Source organism: Micropterus salmoides, unplaced genomic scaffold (assembly GCF_014851395.1).
Source record: "Micropterus salmoides isolate LMB-PRFRI ecotype aquatic unplaced genomic scaffold, ASM1485139v1 Ms_hic_scaffold_19, whole genome shotgun sequence".
Lineage (NCBI taxonomy): Eukaryota > Metazoa > Chordata > Actinopteri > Centrarchiformes > Centrarchidae > Micropterus > Micropterus salmoides.
The window spans coordinates 7799314-7814681 of record NW_024041039.1 but is presented as its reverse complement, the minus strand read 5'-3'; the positions used below and the strand labels follow the sequence as shown (position 1 = coordinate 7814681).

Sequence of the window (15368 nt, the reverse complement as noted above, 5' to 3'; positions counted from 1 at the left end):
ATCACATATTGGATGAACTGCTTGTAACTTGTAGACATACAACCTAAGATAAGGGGTCGTGAGTAGACATAGCTGTGTTTTAAGGAGTCCCAAGCCAGTCAAGACTGGGAACAATTGCCCTATCACACTTTCTAGCAACCCCTTTTCACATGTTGTATTTGTCCATGAGCAGTTTAGAGTTACGTTCCCTGCTTAGTTAATTTTATCTGAACACTTTTAAAGTCAGGAACAGGTAAAACTCCTGTGCTTCACAAGAAAATAGCAAAGATAAAAAAGCAAACAGATGAACATTTTGTATATCTGTAATGTGTTTAGCCATGCAGGCAGCTCTAGGGGATAGCAATGTCTGTTAATTTAATACTTAAATATCTAAACCCCTACTGGAGGCACTGGTATAATATTGTGTACCAACATTCATAATATCCAGACGATGAACCCTAAAAACTTTGGTGCCTCTGACTTTTAATTTTGGACCATCATCTTGTTAAAAAAAATTTTTTGTTAACACTAAACTATGATGGTGAATGTGGTAAACATTATACTTGTTTAACGCTAGTATGCACCGAAGCAATGCCACACACAGCCACTCGCATGGCTGTAGTTTTTGTCTTGTTTCCTCATCTTTCATCTCATTTTTATTTTGCGACTGACTCCTTGGAGTAAGGAGACAGTGCTCCCAACAGTTTGTTTCAGTTCTGTGTTGTTTTTATGGTGTAGATTTAGACACTAGAATACTGATAACACAAATAAGTAATATTTACTTGAGATTTTATGGTCCTGTTGGACTTTAGTCAAACAAAAAATAAACAGACACAGCGTTAGAAAAACATATCACATATCAGACCAGCTGACGGATAAGCAATAAACATTACAGCATCATCAGCTATAATGTAGAATAAAACTTAATGTCCAAAACAAAAAAAAAGGTTGTGAATGCCTGTCCATAAATGTGTAGATGTATTATCCTCTAAAAAGTTTCTTGTTTGTGTAACGTTATAGGACTGATTTAGTTCTTGTTATTGTATAAAACAAATTTTTAAGTACTCTGTGGCTGTCATGGTTTAATCTGCCTTAAAGGGTCAGTACACCCAAATAGGCTACATCTCTGTTTAATTTTTTTATTCAATATTTTAAAGCTGTGATTGATTATCGATCGCTTGGTGGAAGCAGAAATATCAGAGACAGATACTTTAAAACCTCACCACATAAAACTGTCTGCATGTCTTGATATCACTAGGGCTATGTAAAAACAATTGGGTGAACTGACCCTTTAATAGTGTCCTCCTAGTTATAACTATTCCCAGAGGTTTGAACTGAATTTTTTCAACCTATAATCCAGCTCCTCTCCGAGGCTTCTTCAGCCCCTCGTCCTGTTTGCCCTCATACTCTCCGGGCTCCGGAAGATCGAGCTCTCCTTGCCAGCAGCTGCTCCTGCTGCACCCGCTGACTCTCCCTGCGGCGGTTTATGGCCTTGGTGCTGGCACGAAGCTTGCGGAGCCTCAGAGCACGAAGACGCAGCTGAAGGTCCTGGGGGATCTTCCCTCCCTTGGCCCGGATCTCCTTCAGCCTCTGAATGGGTGTTTTGGTCAGGGTGAAGTCACAGATGGTAGGATGTGGCTCTATTCCAACATGGCACTGACGGGCGGACGGGAAATAACCCTCAGCCCAGACCACCACCTTGTACTCGCCCGGGTTCAGTAGACGCCAGTAGTCCCCACCAGAAGCTAAGGAAATAAAAATGAGGTGGAGGCAAAAACAATGATGGATTTTGTTAAATCTACAGCCAAAAATGTAAATGTAATGTTCCTGTGATTTTGTTATACAGGCAAATGCAAGTTAATGACTTCACAGTGGTGAGCTTGCTGGACTTAGTGGCCTAGTGCAGCAGTTCACAAGCAGTTGATAGCTTAAAACAACCTCTTTTTTAAAATTGCTTTTACCTAGAAACGTTTACTATATTTTAACAGACAGTTTTATTTGTCATGTAATGTACTACTCATTTTAAAATTGTTTAAATCTCCTTATATTTACACATTTTGTGCATTAACATAGTTGTCAGAAAGGCGGCTAACAGATGAATAAAATCGATTGGCTAACCTGATCGGATGTCATGCTCATGGTCCTCCACCTTGATTATAGCATCTGCTATTCCTTGTTTGGTCAGTTTGTCCCTGATTACACCTTTGATGCCTCTGTGAACCTGAGTGAAGAGGAAATTAAGGCAGAAATGAAAACAATGATGCTGCTCGGTATGTAACAGCTTTGATGTCCAACTGATGACTGGTGTCGTTTCTTCATCCATCAGATTGATGCAGCAGACTGACCTGCTCCATGTAAACCAGTAGAGACTCCTTGTTGTTCTCCCACTCGATGGGGAGCTCACTGGCATGAGGGAACTTATCACAGGACAACTCCACCGTCACCTCAAAGCAGTTAGTGTGCAGGTAACTGAAGTCATTCATACCTGCAGAAAAGACACACATTTACAAGGTGCAAAGGAAATTCAGGCAAAAAAAAGCTTAATAATGTATACTATTTCAAGAGAAGATAAATGTTTGAATTTCAGTATTAGTTTTATTTAGCCTATATGCAAAGATTCAAAGGTGAACTCAGTGCACATGAGAAAAAGAATACAATACACTATAAGAAGGATGTTAATAAAATTTGAGGAAAATTCAGTTTTAATTATCTGTCTTGATGAGCCATTTTAAAGAAAATACAATTATATTAACTATTTCATAAAATGTAACATTCACAGACTGCTGTATAAGTGAACTCAATTGAAACTGAACTTTTGTTAGATAAAATCATACATAACGAAAATCCCTAAATTTTAGACCGTCAGTATTCCAAATAAAGATTATAGTAAAATGTTTATAGAATTTTAAATTGAAAGGGTAAAACAATTCAGTTTGATTCCTGATTGAGCAAAATTACAACCATAAAAGGTAAACTCTGTTTAATCATCTCTGTCTAATCTGGTTTAAATTAACAATGGTGTGTTTTGAAAGGATGTTTTTTCACCGGTAGTAACATTTTTTCACGTTACAACCTGATGGCTTTCATCATTAGAAGAGCTCACTGAGGTGACTCACTGCCGGGGACGGTGTGCCAGGCTCCGCCGTTGATTATGTTGTTGTGTGACTGGAAGTCCTCGTAGTGGCAGATGCGGCGGTCGGGGTTAGCCATCACCAGGTTAGTCGAGGCGTAGACGGTGGCCAGCCAGCGGAAGAAAGCGTTGTCCGCCGTGGGGGTGTCCTCCTGAGGGGCCCAGTCACGGGTGCAGTCGTAGGGATACGTGACCACCAGTTCTCCCCCGTGGAGGTTCGCACTGAGCACGAAGGGAATGTCCTGCATCCAGCTGATGACAGCACGGGTCTCTGGTGCAACCTGGAGGGACAGAGAAACTGGATTAGACTCTGATTTATGGGGAAGATTCTCATTATTAAACACACAGAATTACCTTCATTCTACTCCCATGCAGCAAAATTCATTTCACCAACAAAGTTATGTGTTTAGTTTAACAGTTTAATTATTTGTACAGGTAATAACACACAAAACATTATACATTTATACATTATACATTAAAAAAGTGCTGTGCTAGTGAGACAAAAAGAAAAAAAATGGACTTATTAAGACAATTAGAAATAAAACAATACCTTCTAAAATGTTATTTTATTGATTGATCGGTATAATTTATTTAAAGTTCATTTTAAAAGATCTGTGTTTTATATACAGTATTTGACCTCTAACTTTAGTGTCTTATGGACTTGTGTTGTGATGGTTAGGTTTGGATTTCATAAATTTAATTTGTTTATGAAACAACACAGGCCTTGGCAGCAGTGGAAATTCTTTGTTTGGATTTTCTACTGATTACATTTTAGTTTCTGTAGGTGGTGCTCTTTTCTCTATCTCTTCAGTCACTGTAATGATCTCCGCCTGGATTAAATTCTTATGTTTTTTCCATCTACAAGCTAGAAATGTAGCTAGTATAGATGGAAAAGACCAACAAACACATATAATACCCTTGTGAAATATCAATCAGCAGAAACATGTATAAAAATTACACTTTTAAAGTGAATACATTCAAATTTGGAAATCTTTTTACTGAGGTTTTAACATGTGTTAACCTTTAAGAATTACCAAACATTGAGTGACAATTCTCAGGCTTCCAGGAAAACCTCAGTTCTCTTGACTCTGAAATGATTTTCTGATGTTAAGCTTGCATGCAACTAAAGTGGAACATTTTTTTCCTTTCAAACTGTCTACACACTACCCTCAAAAACTGCTATTCAGTGTGACCTACATTTATGTACCAAAGAACTACTACGTCACCCTTTTTTGGGTAGCAGTTTGGTCCTTCTGTAAAGGCGTCTTTAGTCCAGTAAAATGAAATGAAATGAATAGTATATTCATGAATTCATTAATACATCATGTTATTAATCTTTTTTCAGAAAGGGATGTTTCCAAAGTCGCCTTTTCTTGGATTTATACCAGAAAGTTAACATTTGATGTGATTCTAGTTTCTTCACTGGCATGTGTTGCTGTCTGCTACAGCGTCATTCTAAATAATATCACCAGATGGAGCTAAAGTAAGAAATATTTCAAATCCTACACATAGTGGCTCTAAGTAAAGAACTATAAACATCTACAGCAATGCAACACACGCATTAATGCACCAGTTATATTAATAAAGAAACAACATATATAATAGTAAAACATACTTTTACTTTTTATACTTTAAGTACATTGAGCTGATAATATTTGCATACTTTCACTAAAGTAAGTTTTGAATGCAGGACTTTTACTTGTATTTGTTGTGGTATTGCTACGTTTACTTAAGTAAATTCTTTTACTTTTTCAACTACTGCATTGTTGTTTACAAGATAGCTACTGTGCATGTCCTTACCATCGCGTCTTCTTTAGTGTAGTACTCTGGAATGGGGATGTAGTGGTTGGAGACTTTAGATTTATCTGCTGCTGTCTCTTGGGCATCCCACATGATGTTGTTCAGGTCTGGAAAGTTATGATTCAGATCGATTCCTTCATAGCTGTATCGTCCGTCAGCCCATCCGGCCAGTTCTGAGCCCTGCAGCAGACCAGAACCAGAATTAGAAGAAACAACGAATTAATGGTTATTGGTGTAGCAGATCTTCTGTTCTGAAAAGTTAAATTTAGAGCTGCTGTCTCAAGACTGATGATGAAATGAAGACATCAACTTCCTGGAAAGCAGCATGGTAAACAAGAAACTCCTTCAGACTCTCCTGTACAATTTACCTGCCTTCCTTCTTAACTGTTAGTTCATTGGTTTGCTGGATCAGAATGATCTTACCCTGTACTTTTCTTAACAGGATGTACATGGATTTAAGATGTAAAGAGCTGCCATAACAGTGTGAAAAAACTGTACTGTATTTTTTACCTTTTATTTCATCATCCCCATCAAGCTAATCTGTGAATTAGGTTGAAATTAGAGCCTGACCGAAATCAGCTAATTGCAAATAAATCTGTGTTTATAACAGGAGAAGACTGACAATTAAAAACGAAAAAGACAGATGGAAGATGGATCCTTCAATCATGTTATCAGTGAAAAAAGTTCATTTTTAAACTGCATTATGTCATGTTATCTTAGTTCAAGTTCAAGTTTATTTATATAGCACATTTAAAAACAACACTAGTTGACCAAAGTGCTTTCCACAATAGACAACAAATATACACAACAACAACAGTAGAAAAAGAAAATAAATGTCACTACTAAACTCTGTTTGAGGGCCAATGAATAAAGATACGTCTTTAGCAAGGATTTGAAAGTGTCAGGAGTCGGGGCATTTCTTATTTCAACGGGTAAAGTGTTCCAAAGATTAGGAGCAGCTACTGAGAAGGCTCGGTCACCTTTAGTTTTCAGCCTGGATCTGGGGACATCGAGGAGCATCTGATTGGATGACCTCAGTGCTTTGAATGGAGTGTGTGTATGTAAAAGTTCTGATAAATAAGAAGGTGCCAACCCATTTAAAATTTTAAAGACAAGCAATAAAATCTTAAAATCAATCCTAAAGCAGACAGGAAGCCAGTGGAGCAGTTAGAAGTTGAGCTCCTGCATTCTGGACTAACTGTAACCGACAGAGAGACGACTGATCCACTCCAACGTACAAAGAATTGCAGTAGTCTAGTGGAGACGTTGTAAATGCATGGATTACTCTGTCTTTGCGTGGCAGGTAGGGCTTGACTTTGGCCAACAGTCTCAGCTGAAAGAAACTGGCTTTTACTACAGAACTAATTTGTTTTTCAAATTTAAAAGCACTGTCGAAGATCACACCTAGATTCTTGGTAAATGGACAACTTTACATTCCTAAAGTACCAAGAGCATCTACACAAGCACTTAAATCCCCAGGTCGACTGACCACAGCAACCTCAGTCTTACTTTCATTCAGACAGAAAAAGGTTGAGCAAGGACTGAGTTGCAGCTTTATCATTAGATTTTACAGGTAAATAGATTTGTATATCGTCTGCAAAGCAATGAAAGGAGATATTGTGTTTTTGGAAAATGGACCCCAATGGCAGCATGTACAGGCCAGATATGATTTGAACCATTTGAGAACTGTGCCCCTAATGCCGACACACTGTTCGAGTCACGATAAGAGAATGGAGCGATTAACCATATCAAAGGCTGCAGTCAAATCTAAAAGCTCTATAACAGCACAGTTTCCAGAGTCAACAGCTAAAAGGAGATCATTAAAAACTCTTAAAAGGGCAATGCAGGTTTCATAACACATAACAAACAATCTTTGTTTATGTTATGAGTTTCTGAAAAGAGAAAAGAAAATTGGCTGATATATTGGAATATCGGATATTAAAATTCTCAAATATCAAAATAAGTATCAGTCTCAAACATCCCACATCAGTCGGGCTCTAGTTAAAACGCCCAAAAAATTATACCAATCGTTTTATTCACAATCCCTCCAACTTTAAGCAAAATTAACGTTATGTAAAAGTAATGGACAGAAAATAAAAATGAAGTAGATCTGCCCTCTCTTCTTTAACGCAAGAAAACACGTCTATTAATTCTACACAAAGTCACTTTAACTTCACCCACCTTCTCATAAGCTGCTTCATATCCATCAGGGTTCATGGAGGGAAAGAGGTGGATTCGCGTCTCAGTCACCAGTCGAACGATACGTTGGTTGCCCTTCTTGTATTCTCTGCACAAGTACTGCATGAGGTTCAGGACGAGTTCTCGGCCAAGAGCCTCATTCCCGTGCATCCCCGCTACATAGCGAAACTCCGGCTCACCTGCCAAGAGGACAATTTAGAGAGTAACTTTACTTGCCAAACATTAAATATGCAGGGATTTGTCTTAACTTATAACAACAGGTCACACTAAACCTGAAGTACTGGAAATTTTATGTTTGATTTTATTCAGTAGGTCAAAGTTAAAGCCCAGAGGCACATCAGGAACACATTTAATCTCTGAAATAAACCTTTCAGCTTGTTTGTATTGTGGATTGGCCAGACTTGATGGCAGACATTCCTAAAGCTAAAACTCCAAATATCCAAAATGTGCACTTGCTACATCAGTACTTCTTGTAACTCAAAAATTAAATAAATGCAATGCCTGCCCCTCTTCTTCTTGGATTTGGCACCAGTGTTCACTTAACCATGAAACCGCTGAAATTTAAATCAGCTGCTGACACTTAAATGACCTAAATTCCCATTAATTAGCCTTTGGAGTGAAGCAGTTTTAAAATTTGTTTATGCCAATTGTCTGTGAAGAGGGAACGAAAAGCTACACTCTTTATTAAAACTTTTTGAAAGCTGTAGAGTGGCCGCAAAACCCTGCATCTGAAGACATGATCACAAAGAGATCTGTTTTGTTTGTTGGAAAGAGTGTTGTCTCTGATTTCAAACTGTTATCATTTTGTTTACACAAGAGAGGCCTTCTCTACAAGACACCCCAGCCTCCCTGTGTGGTGCTGCTGCAGTGAATGGCTTGTATAATCACTGAAGGATTTGGACTGGGCCCCTGAGAAACATGATGAACTCTGATCCAGAAACTACAGACTTCAAGGTTTCATTTCACAACTCACAGAAGAAGAGTTGAAATGCTCTTACCTAGTTCATGTTTTCCAGGGTTATCCGAGATCTCCATGACGTACAGTTTGAGGCCCAAGTAGCTCTTTCCGATGGTGTAGACGTGGGTTATGTCCGGGCACTCCTCAGTCACAGACTTCATGAGCTTCAGGGTTAAGAGGACAAGTTTACTAAAAGTCTTGCAAGGGTTAAATCTGAACTCTGAGGAAATCTGCAAACTGTTAACAGTAAAAAACCCTGGCATTTGCTGTAGGGGAACCAAAGTTACTCATCATGCTTGTGTGGCCTTGCAGCCATTCATCACGCTAACCTTTCTCATCTCTTTGTAGTTGTGGTGCCTGAAGTCCAGAGCGTCCTTTGATCCTGGTTCTCGTTCTGAGGAGTAGATGTCTAATGGATCTACGAGGAAAAAGCACATTAACTTCCTTTTGTTGACTGACTGACAGACAGACCATCTAGCCTTAAAAAACTGAAAACTAAACCAAAAGCCTTGATGTATTAGTCACTGAGAAAATCTTGCTCTAAAGGCAAGCCATTCAAATAAATCATCTGTAGCTCTATACTGCACTACTGAATCTTTGCCTACCATCAACACGACAGCCGAGGATCTCAGCCCTGAGGCAGATGGTGCCGTTGGTGTACCAGGTCTGCGGGTTGATGCGGATGAAACGGGCGACCGTGGGAACAGGGAGGAGTCCCAGCACAGGAGTCTCTGGATTCTGGTTTCCTTCAAAGATCTGTGTAATTCAATGTAATGGCACATAGAGTTTAAACAACCATTGCTGCACAGTCCTCTAAATTTGTTATTTAAATACAATATCAATCAGACATTAACAGCTATCTTATGTCAGTCAGTTGGTCCAAACCTTTGATCCAGACTGAAATATCTCAACAGCTATTGGATGGATTGCCATGAAACTGTGTACAGACCTTTTTATATACAGTCTATGGTATATAAATACATTCATGATCACCAGATGATGAATCCTACTGACTTTGTTGATCCTCTGATTTTCTCTCTAACGCCAACATCGAGTCAAAATTTACATTTTCACTGTCCTTTGGTTTATCACCAATTTCCTGCAAACCTATTTACATACACCTCAGCTGTTCTTCATGTTTAGTGTTAAAAAGCAAATGACACATCATCATGTTAGCATGCTGACGTCACCATGTAACTGTACTTAGACATTTAGCCATTGTGCAAAAGTACAGTCGGTACTAGCATGGCTGTAGATGCTTGAAAAAGACAAAAATGGGATGAACCATATGAATGTGGAGATTTGATTCTTGACTTGCTTTTGAAGTCCCATATGGTCTAGCGGTCAGGATTCCTGGTTTTCACCCAGGCGGCCCGGGTTCAACTCCCGGTATGGGAATCAACATTTAGCACTTGATTTCTGCTTCAATTGACATTTAAACAAGCTGCCTGTGTTGAGATCATTTAGCACGGTACTGCTAAGTTCCCTATGATGATTATAGGTCCTGTTTGTGCATATGTGTGTAACAGAAATAAAATAACATCAGCGTGAATTAATTAAGCAACGCTAGTTCTTCTGAAACTTCAGCCTCAGCATAATTCAATTGTTTTGAATAAAACCCTCAAATCATCAGATGGTGCTCTTTAATTTTAATCTACAGCCTTGATCAGGTCAATAGTAAAATGTGTCCAATATTTTGGTTAATGACCAAATACCTTCAATAATAACAACATTCCTATCAGGCTCAGCTGTACCTGCTAATTAGCTAATGTTAATATGGTAACGAGCTAAACTAAGATGGTGAACACGGTAAACGTTAAACATCAGCAAATTAGCATTGTCGTAGAAAGCATGGTAGCATGCTGGAGTTAGCATTTATATCAAAGCTGTGCATAATCACAGCCTCACAGAACTGCTAGCATTACACCAAAATACACACACTGGAGACACTTACATTTGCCAGATGTTTTTTTTTCATTCAAGCTCATAATCAGAGAGTCAAAATTGCCCTGGATCTGCACCAAAAATTTAGAGACTTTCTAAAAAAAATAACTTTCCAGCACACTGACATGTGGTGTTGAACAAATAAGCCTTTAGGTTGAGGTGCAGCTTTAAAATGTTTATTATTTCCACCTGTTGCATCAGTGTGTATTTTGGTTTGAAAACACATTTTGATTGTGTCATAGCAGATGTATTACTGTACAACAGACATATGCTAAAAGTTATTCAAAATATATATTGTTAGTCAGTTAAACTGTTATTATGCCAACCACAAATTCCTATTTCTTGCTATACTTTATTTTGTTTTCATTGTAGTTCTCTCTTACTCTGTAAGAATAGTTCACTGTTTTGTTCACAGTACATATTTCACTTTGACACAACTACTTCAAAATCTGTTTTCCATCTGTACAAGGTCCACTGGTCACGGTTGGTGCATTCTTTATATCAGAGAATACAAAAACTAATTGTTACCGCTTCTTCTGTCCCATTCATGCAGGTTTCCCAGTTCACAGAGTCGTTACTCAGCTGGACTTTGTAGGTGTGGACCCAGTCCCAACTATAATGAAGACCAGAAATACATTTTTAATAGATTTCAACATAGTGAAAGAACATTGTGTCTTTAATGCACAAAATTTAGATAATCTAAATTTTAAAAAACTCATTTCCAAAATGCTGTACATCCATCTTTAACTGTTCAACTATAAACAGCTTGACATCTTGTCAACAAACAACTTGTGTGGTCAGTTGTTCTTAGCAGAAGTTTTAAATTTCATTTTGGAACAAAAACTCTTCAGATTATAATTCTGATACTACCTGACCTCCAAATGGAGTTTCGGCCCTGCAGGATGACTCCAGTGAACAGGGTGAAGTGGATGGCGTCCACTTCAAGCCACTGGTGCTGGTCCTTATACTCAGCACACCAGGCTCCGTCGTACAGGTCCCCGTCCTCAATGCCTGACTAAAAACACATGTTATACAGGCATTTTTTGTCAGCTGCAGAATCCAAAAAACTCTTGGCTCAGCCTCAATATGAAGCATTGCATAAGATTTTAGTGTTGACCCTGATTGCAGAACAATTGCTTTCAGACGGCAGAACATGAGGGGGATGGATGTGATGTTGAATTACACTGATGGTTTTGAATTTTACAGATTATTTTATTTCATTTATAAGAGACTCTGTTCATAGAAAAACTTACAACAGCACACAACAAAAACACTTTCTGTCGCCAAACACAGTCAGTGGGGTTTTATTCTAGTGGTAATTTTACATGCCAATAAAAGCATGTGGGCTTAATTTATAGTCCATTAGTTTAAGAAATATGCAGAAGAAATGATGGACAGAAAACCACATGCTAATGTGAAGTAAATGAGTAAGGACATAAACATTCTGCAAATAAATCCAAATATTTTGTGCATCTTTATATTCAAAACATAATGTAGGAACCAACCGCTTTACAGAGCTTAAGGCTCAGATATTTGACATTTGTACAAAAACCTTTTAATTAAAGCTATCCCCTTTTTGCCTCTTCAATTAGATCTGAAACTTTTAATCCATCAATATGTGAGTTGATCTGCTCTACTTGTTTGGTCCATGTTACCATGCTGACGTTCGTATTTAGCATTTAACTGTACTTCGGATTAAAGTACAGTCTCACAGAGCTGCTAGCAAGGCTGTAGATTCTAGACAAATGCCAGTTAATATTTCCAGCCTCTCAAATGTGAAGATTTGCTTCATTGTTGTCTTTGAAGTCCCATATGGTCTAGCAGTCAGGATTCCTGGTTTTTGCCTAGGCGGCCTAGGTTCAACTCCCAGTATGGAAATCAACATTTAGCACCGGAATTGACTTGATTTCTGCTTCAATTTCCATTGAAATAAGCTGACTAAAGGGCTACAGTAGCTTTGGCTTGGGACCCCACCAGTTCAACTCCAGTACAGCACTGCTAAGATGCCCAATGAGCAACACACCAAACCTAATAAATGCATGTTTAGTTTGTGCCCGTGTGTCTAAATGAAATAAAATAGCAAAGCAGTTCTTCTTACACTTCAGCCTCAGTATAATTAAATTAAATACTCTTCTGCCTACATTCCCTTTTAAGTTCGTGTTTCCTGTTCTTCTATCTCTTTGAATTTCTATGAGAGGCAGTTCACTATGCTTTTTTGTTTGAAGTGACTTTGATCCAGATCTAGACCCACCTGGATATTCAGCCTACCCCTGTGAGGACCCAGACCCATCCGCTGGTAGGAAGAAGCTTGGATCTGGCTGTCATCGACCCGCAGAGACTCCAAGCCAAGGGGAGGACAGTCTGGAAGGAAAAGGAAAAGCAGGAGATAAAATCTTCTTTGGGTTTGTGTCTGTGCTTGTCTGGAGACGCTGATCCTTTGCAGACACAGCTCTGCAGAAACAGACTGCTGAGGGGTTAAAAACTCTCTCCGTGGTTTCTCTGAGTAAGCAAACACATGGCTGAAGTAATAAGAGGTCCCAGCAGTTCCTGTTATGTGGACTATCCCTAATCATGCTGGGTCAATTCTGTGGAAGTCTGGAGGCCCTCTCCTAAGAAAAATGCAGATAAGCGAAAATGTGCAGGGTTTGAATGTAATTTGAGACAAGTTAAGGGCCAAGTGAGAATAAAGTCAAACTCCCAGCATAGCAGGGAGACAAGAGCTACAGCTGCAGGGTATTTTACGCCTTTGGGAACAAGCAAAAACATTCCCATTAATCAAAACCCTGCCAGTACTGAGACCTGCCAGTACTGAGTACTGACAGGTCAAAACAGCTTTGTTTGTTCTCTTTAGGTCAAGGGATGTTTTTTAACTGCAGCATCTGCAAAATGAAAGTAAAACGAGCAAAATAAAGATGTTGGGTTTAAGGGAGGTGCACGTTAGCATATCACACTAAAATTGAAGACAAATCTTTAAAATGTGATGTGTTATTAGTCAATCAATACATGAAAAAAATAGTATTCCCAGCCTTTCAAAAGGGTTAGGTTTATATCTTTTGGTTTTGAAGTGTTTTCTGGCATTTCATAGAACAAACAATGAATCAATTTATCAAATAAATAAATGATAACAAATGTAATTATTTGTAAAGAAGCTCTGGTTTACACTGGAGCATTAGAGTAACAGAATTATATGCAGTAAATAGTTATTTACACTAATTTAAAGACCCTTTTTCTCAATGGACCCTCTACATTCACAAAAAACATAATGTTTGTAATTTATATTTTATAGGTTTTCAAGCTGAGCTGAGCTGATGCAACACTGAACTGATGTACACATTGCAATATAATATTTCTGAAATGGGCCATTCTGCACAATGAGACCTTTTCCTTTTGGTTCTTAAAGTACATTTTAATTCTAATACTTTTGTACTGGAATTTGAATACAGGACTTTTACTTGTACCTTGTACTTGCAATTCTACACTGTGGTATTTCAACATTTACCTAAGTAAAATATCTGCATAGGCCCACTTCTGCCACTAAAGTCAGGAGCTCAGTGGGTCCCTGAAGGCATCATTCATTAATTGCACTTAACTGCTTTCTTAATTAACATTAATAACTAGGTTTAATCAGCTTGAAGTCTCCCTGGCAGCTCATCATATGCTCTACTTGAGAAATGTTTTGTCCTACCCAGTTCTTGTTTCTTTTCTTCTGTATTTCTGTCATCTGTTTCTTCTTTTTTGTTGTTTTCTTCTTTGCTGTCTTGACTGTTGCTTTTGGTGTCCAGCTGTTTGTCTCTGACAGTGGTGGTAGATAATTTTGTCTGTGCAGTTGTTGGTGTCGGTCGGTCTGTGCCCTGATTCTGCGGCTCCACAGTGACAGACTCAGCTGTAGCTGTGTTGTTTAATAATGAATAACTCTCAGTTTTATCGTCTATCAGTGCTCCGGCTGCGTCTAAAAATCCTCCCAGAAAAATGACTACAGCCAACATGCAGAATGACTTTTCCATCTTCGTCTTTGTTTGCTGCTGCAGAGTGGGGGAAAAAAATTCCCCTGCCAATTTATGTGGCTTTAACAGAGCCAGACCTCCATCCACATCCCTCCTCCTCAATCCCACCTCCCCTCCCTCCTGACATTCCAGCCAAAGTTCCGCAGGGAAAAAAGGGAATTCAAAAAACACTTATGCATTATTACAATTTACAAAATGTGGGTTATGTGTGCACCAGTGACCCAGAATTTCTACTGCCACATAAAAATGAGTGAAACCTTTGCAAAAGTTTTCTTTTATGTGCAGTTTTGCAGCATTTGTTTAATTTTCCACTTTATTATCCTCTGATGAAAGGAGGATGGCTATAAAATGCCATAATGGAAAGTAACTTAAGTACATTTACTCAAGTACTTTAGGCTTATTTAAGTACAATTTTGAGGTACATGGTCCCTGTTTCTTCTCTCTAAAACTTCTGCCTCACTCCAGCCAAACTTGCCAGCTCTCATAAAGTTAAGAAACTCCGGACTTCAAACCAAAACCCCAGACCTGCCTGCTCCCTGCTCCATATTCTAACCTGTTTTTGTTAAATACACCACCTTCTTTTTACCTGCTTGTCTTCAGCCTGCTTTTGGATTCAGCCAGATTCCTGACATATTGCTACTTTTACTTAAGTAAAAAGTCTGAGTACTTCTTCCACCGCTTGGAATTTACAAAAAAAAAAAACATGAAAGTGAGTCAAGTGAGTCTATTTATTAAGCACATTTAAAAACAACACAAAAGGACCAAAGTGTTGTACAGTATAAAAGTTAAATGAAGCATAAAGATGTCTAACTAATTACCATGTCTTAAACAAGATGGCATTGTAAACAGACACATGTACAGTATATATGCTGTATCTTAGTTTGAGAAAAGGAGGTTTCATTTCACACTCACTGTCTTCTGCTCTGCTCTTTGGCTGTTTCAGGATTTGAATTCATGAATCAGTCAGAGTGTAGCGACCAGTCGGGTAACTGCTCGCTTGCTCTTCGCTACACAGAGAAAAAACTTTTCTGTCACAAATCAAAAGAGCTAATTTGGGGGATGACACCTTTTAATTTTTTTAGATGATAACATCATACAGGAGATGTTTCACCACAAAAAAACAATTATGGCATCAAAATTGGTAATGCATCTTAGCAACTTAAGACTCTACTATACTTAGAGTAAATTATACCACACAATGCCAACAGTGCCATCCCAAATCAAAAACAATTTATATAATTCATGAAAAAATGAGACCTCAGTACCACATTAGTACTCCTTCAATACATATAGTAATAGTTCCTTACTACTTAGATGTTTGTAGGAGATCACGCTACATAATGGCAACGATTCT

At 38.3% G+C, this 15368-nt stretch overlaps 1 protein-coding gene and 1 non-coding gene across 2 annotated transcripts; one reads left to right on the top strand and one right to left on the bottom strand.

The window, feature by feature from the left end:
• Positions 1–607: 607 nt before the first annotated feature.
• Positions 608–14064, bottom strand: cpxm1a (carboxypeptidase X (M14 family), member 1a). Its single transcript, XM_038728294.1, has 13 exons — positions 13696–14064; positions 12262–12371; positions 10886–11025; positions 10539–10623; positions 8672–8822; positions 8396–8484; positions 8107–8230; positions 7091–7287; positions 4910–5089; positions 3096–3390; positions 2325–2464; positions 2098–2200; positions 608–1724 (listed from the first exon to the last, which is right to left on the bottom strand). Exons 1-13 carry the CDS (start codon positions 14012–14014, stop codon positions 1381–1383), a joined length of 2277 nt encoding a protein of 758 aa, XP_038584222.1. The 5' UTR covers positions 14015–14064; the 3' UTR covers positions 608–1380.
• trnae-uuc lies at positions 9393–9464 on the top strand. Its single transcript has one exon. It is a non-coding gene; the product is annotated as a tRNA-Glu (tRNA).
• Positions 14065–15368: the final 1304 nt, after the last annotated feature.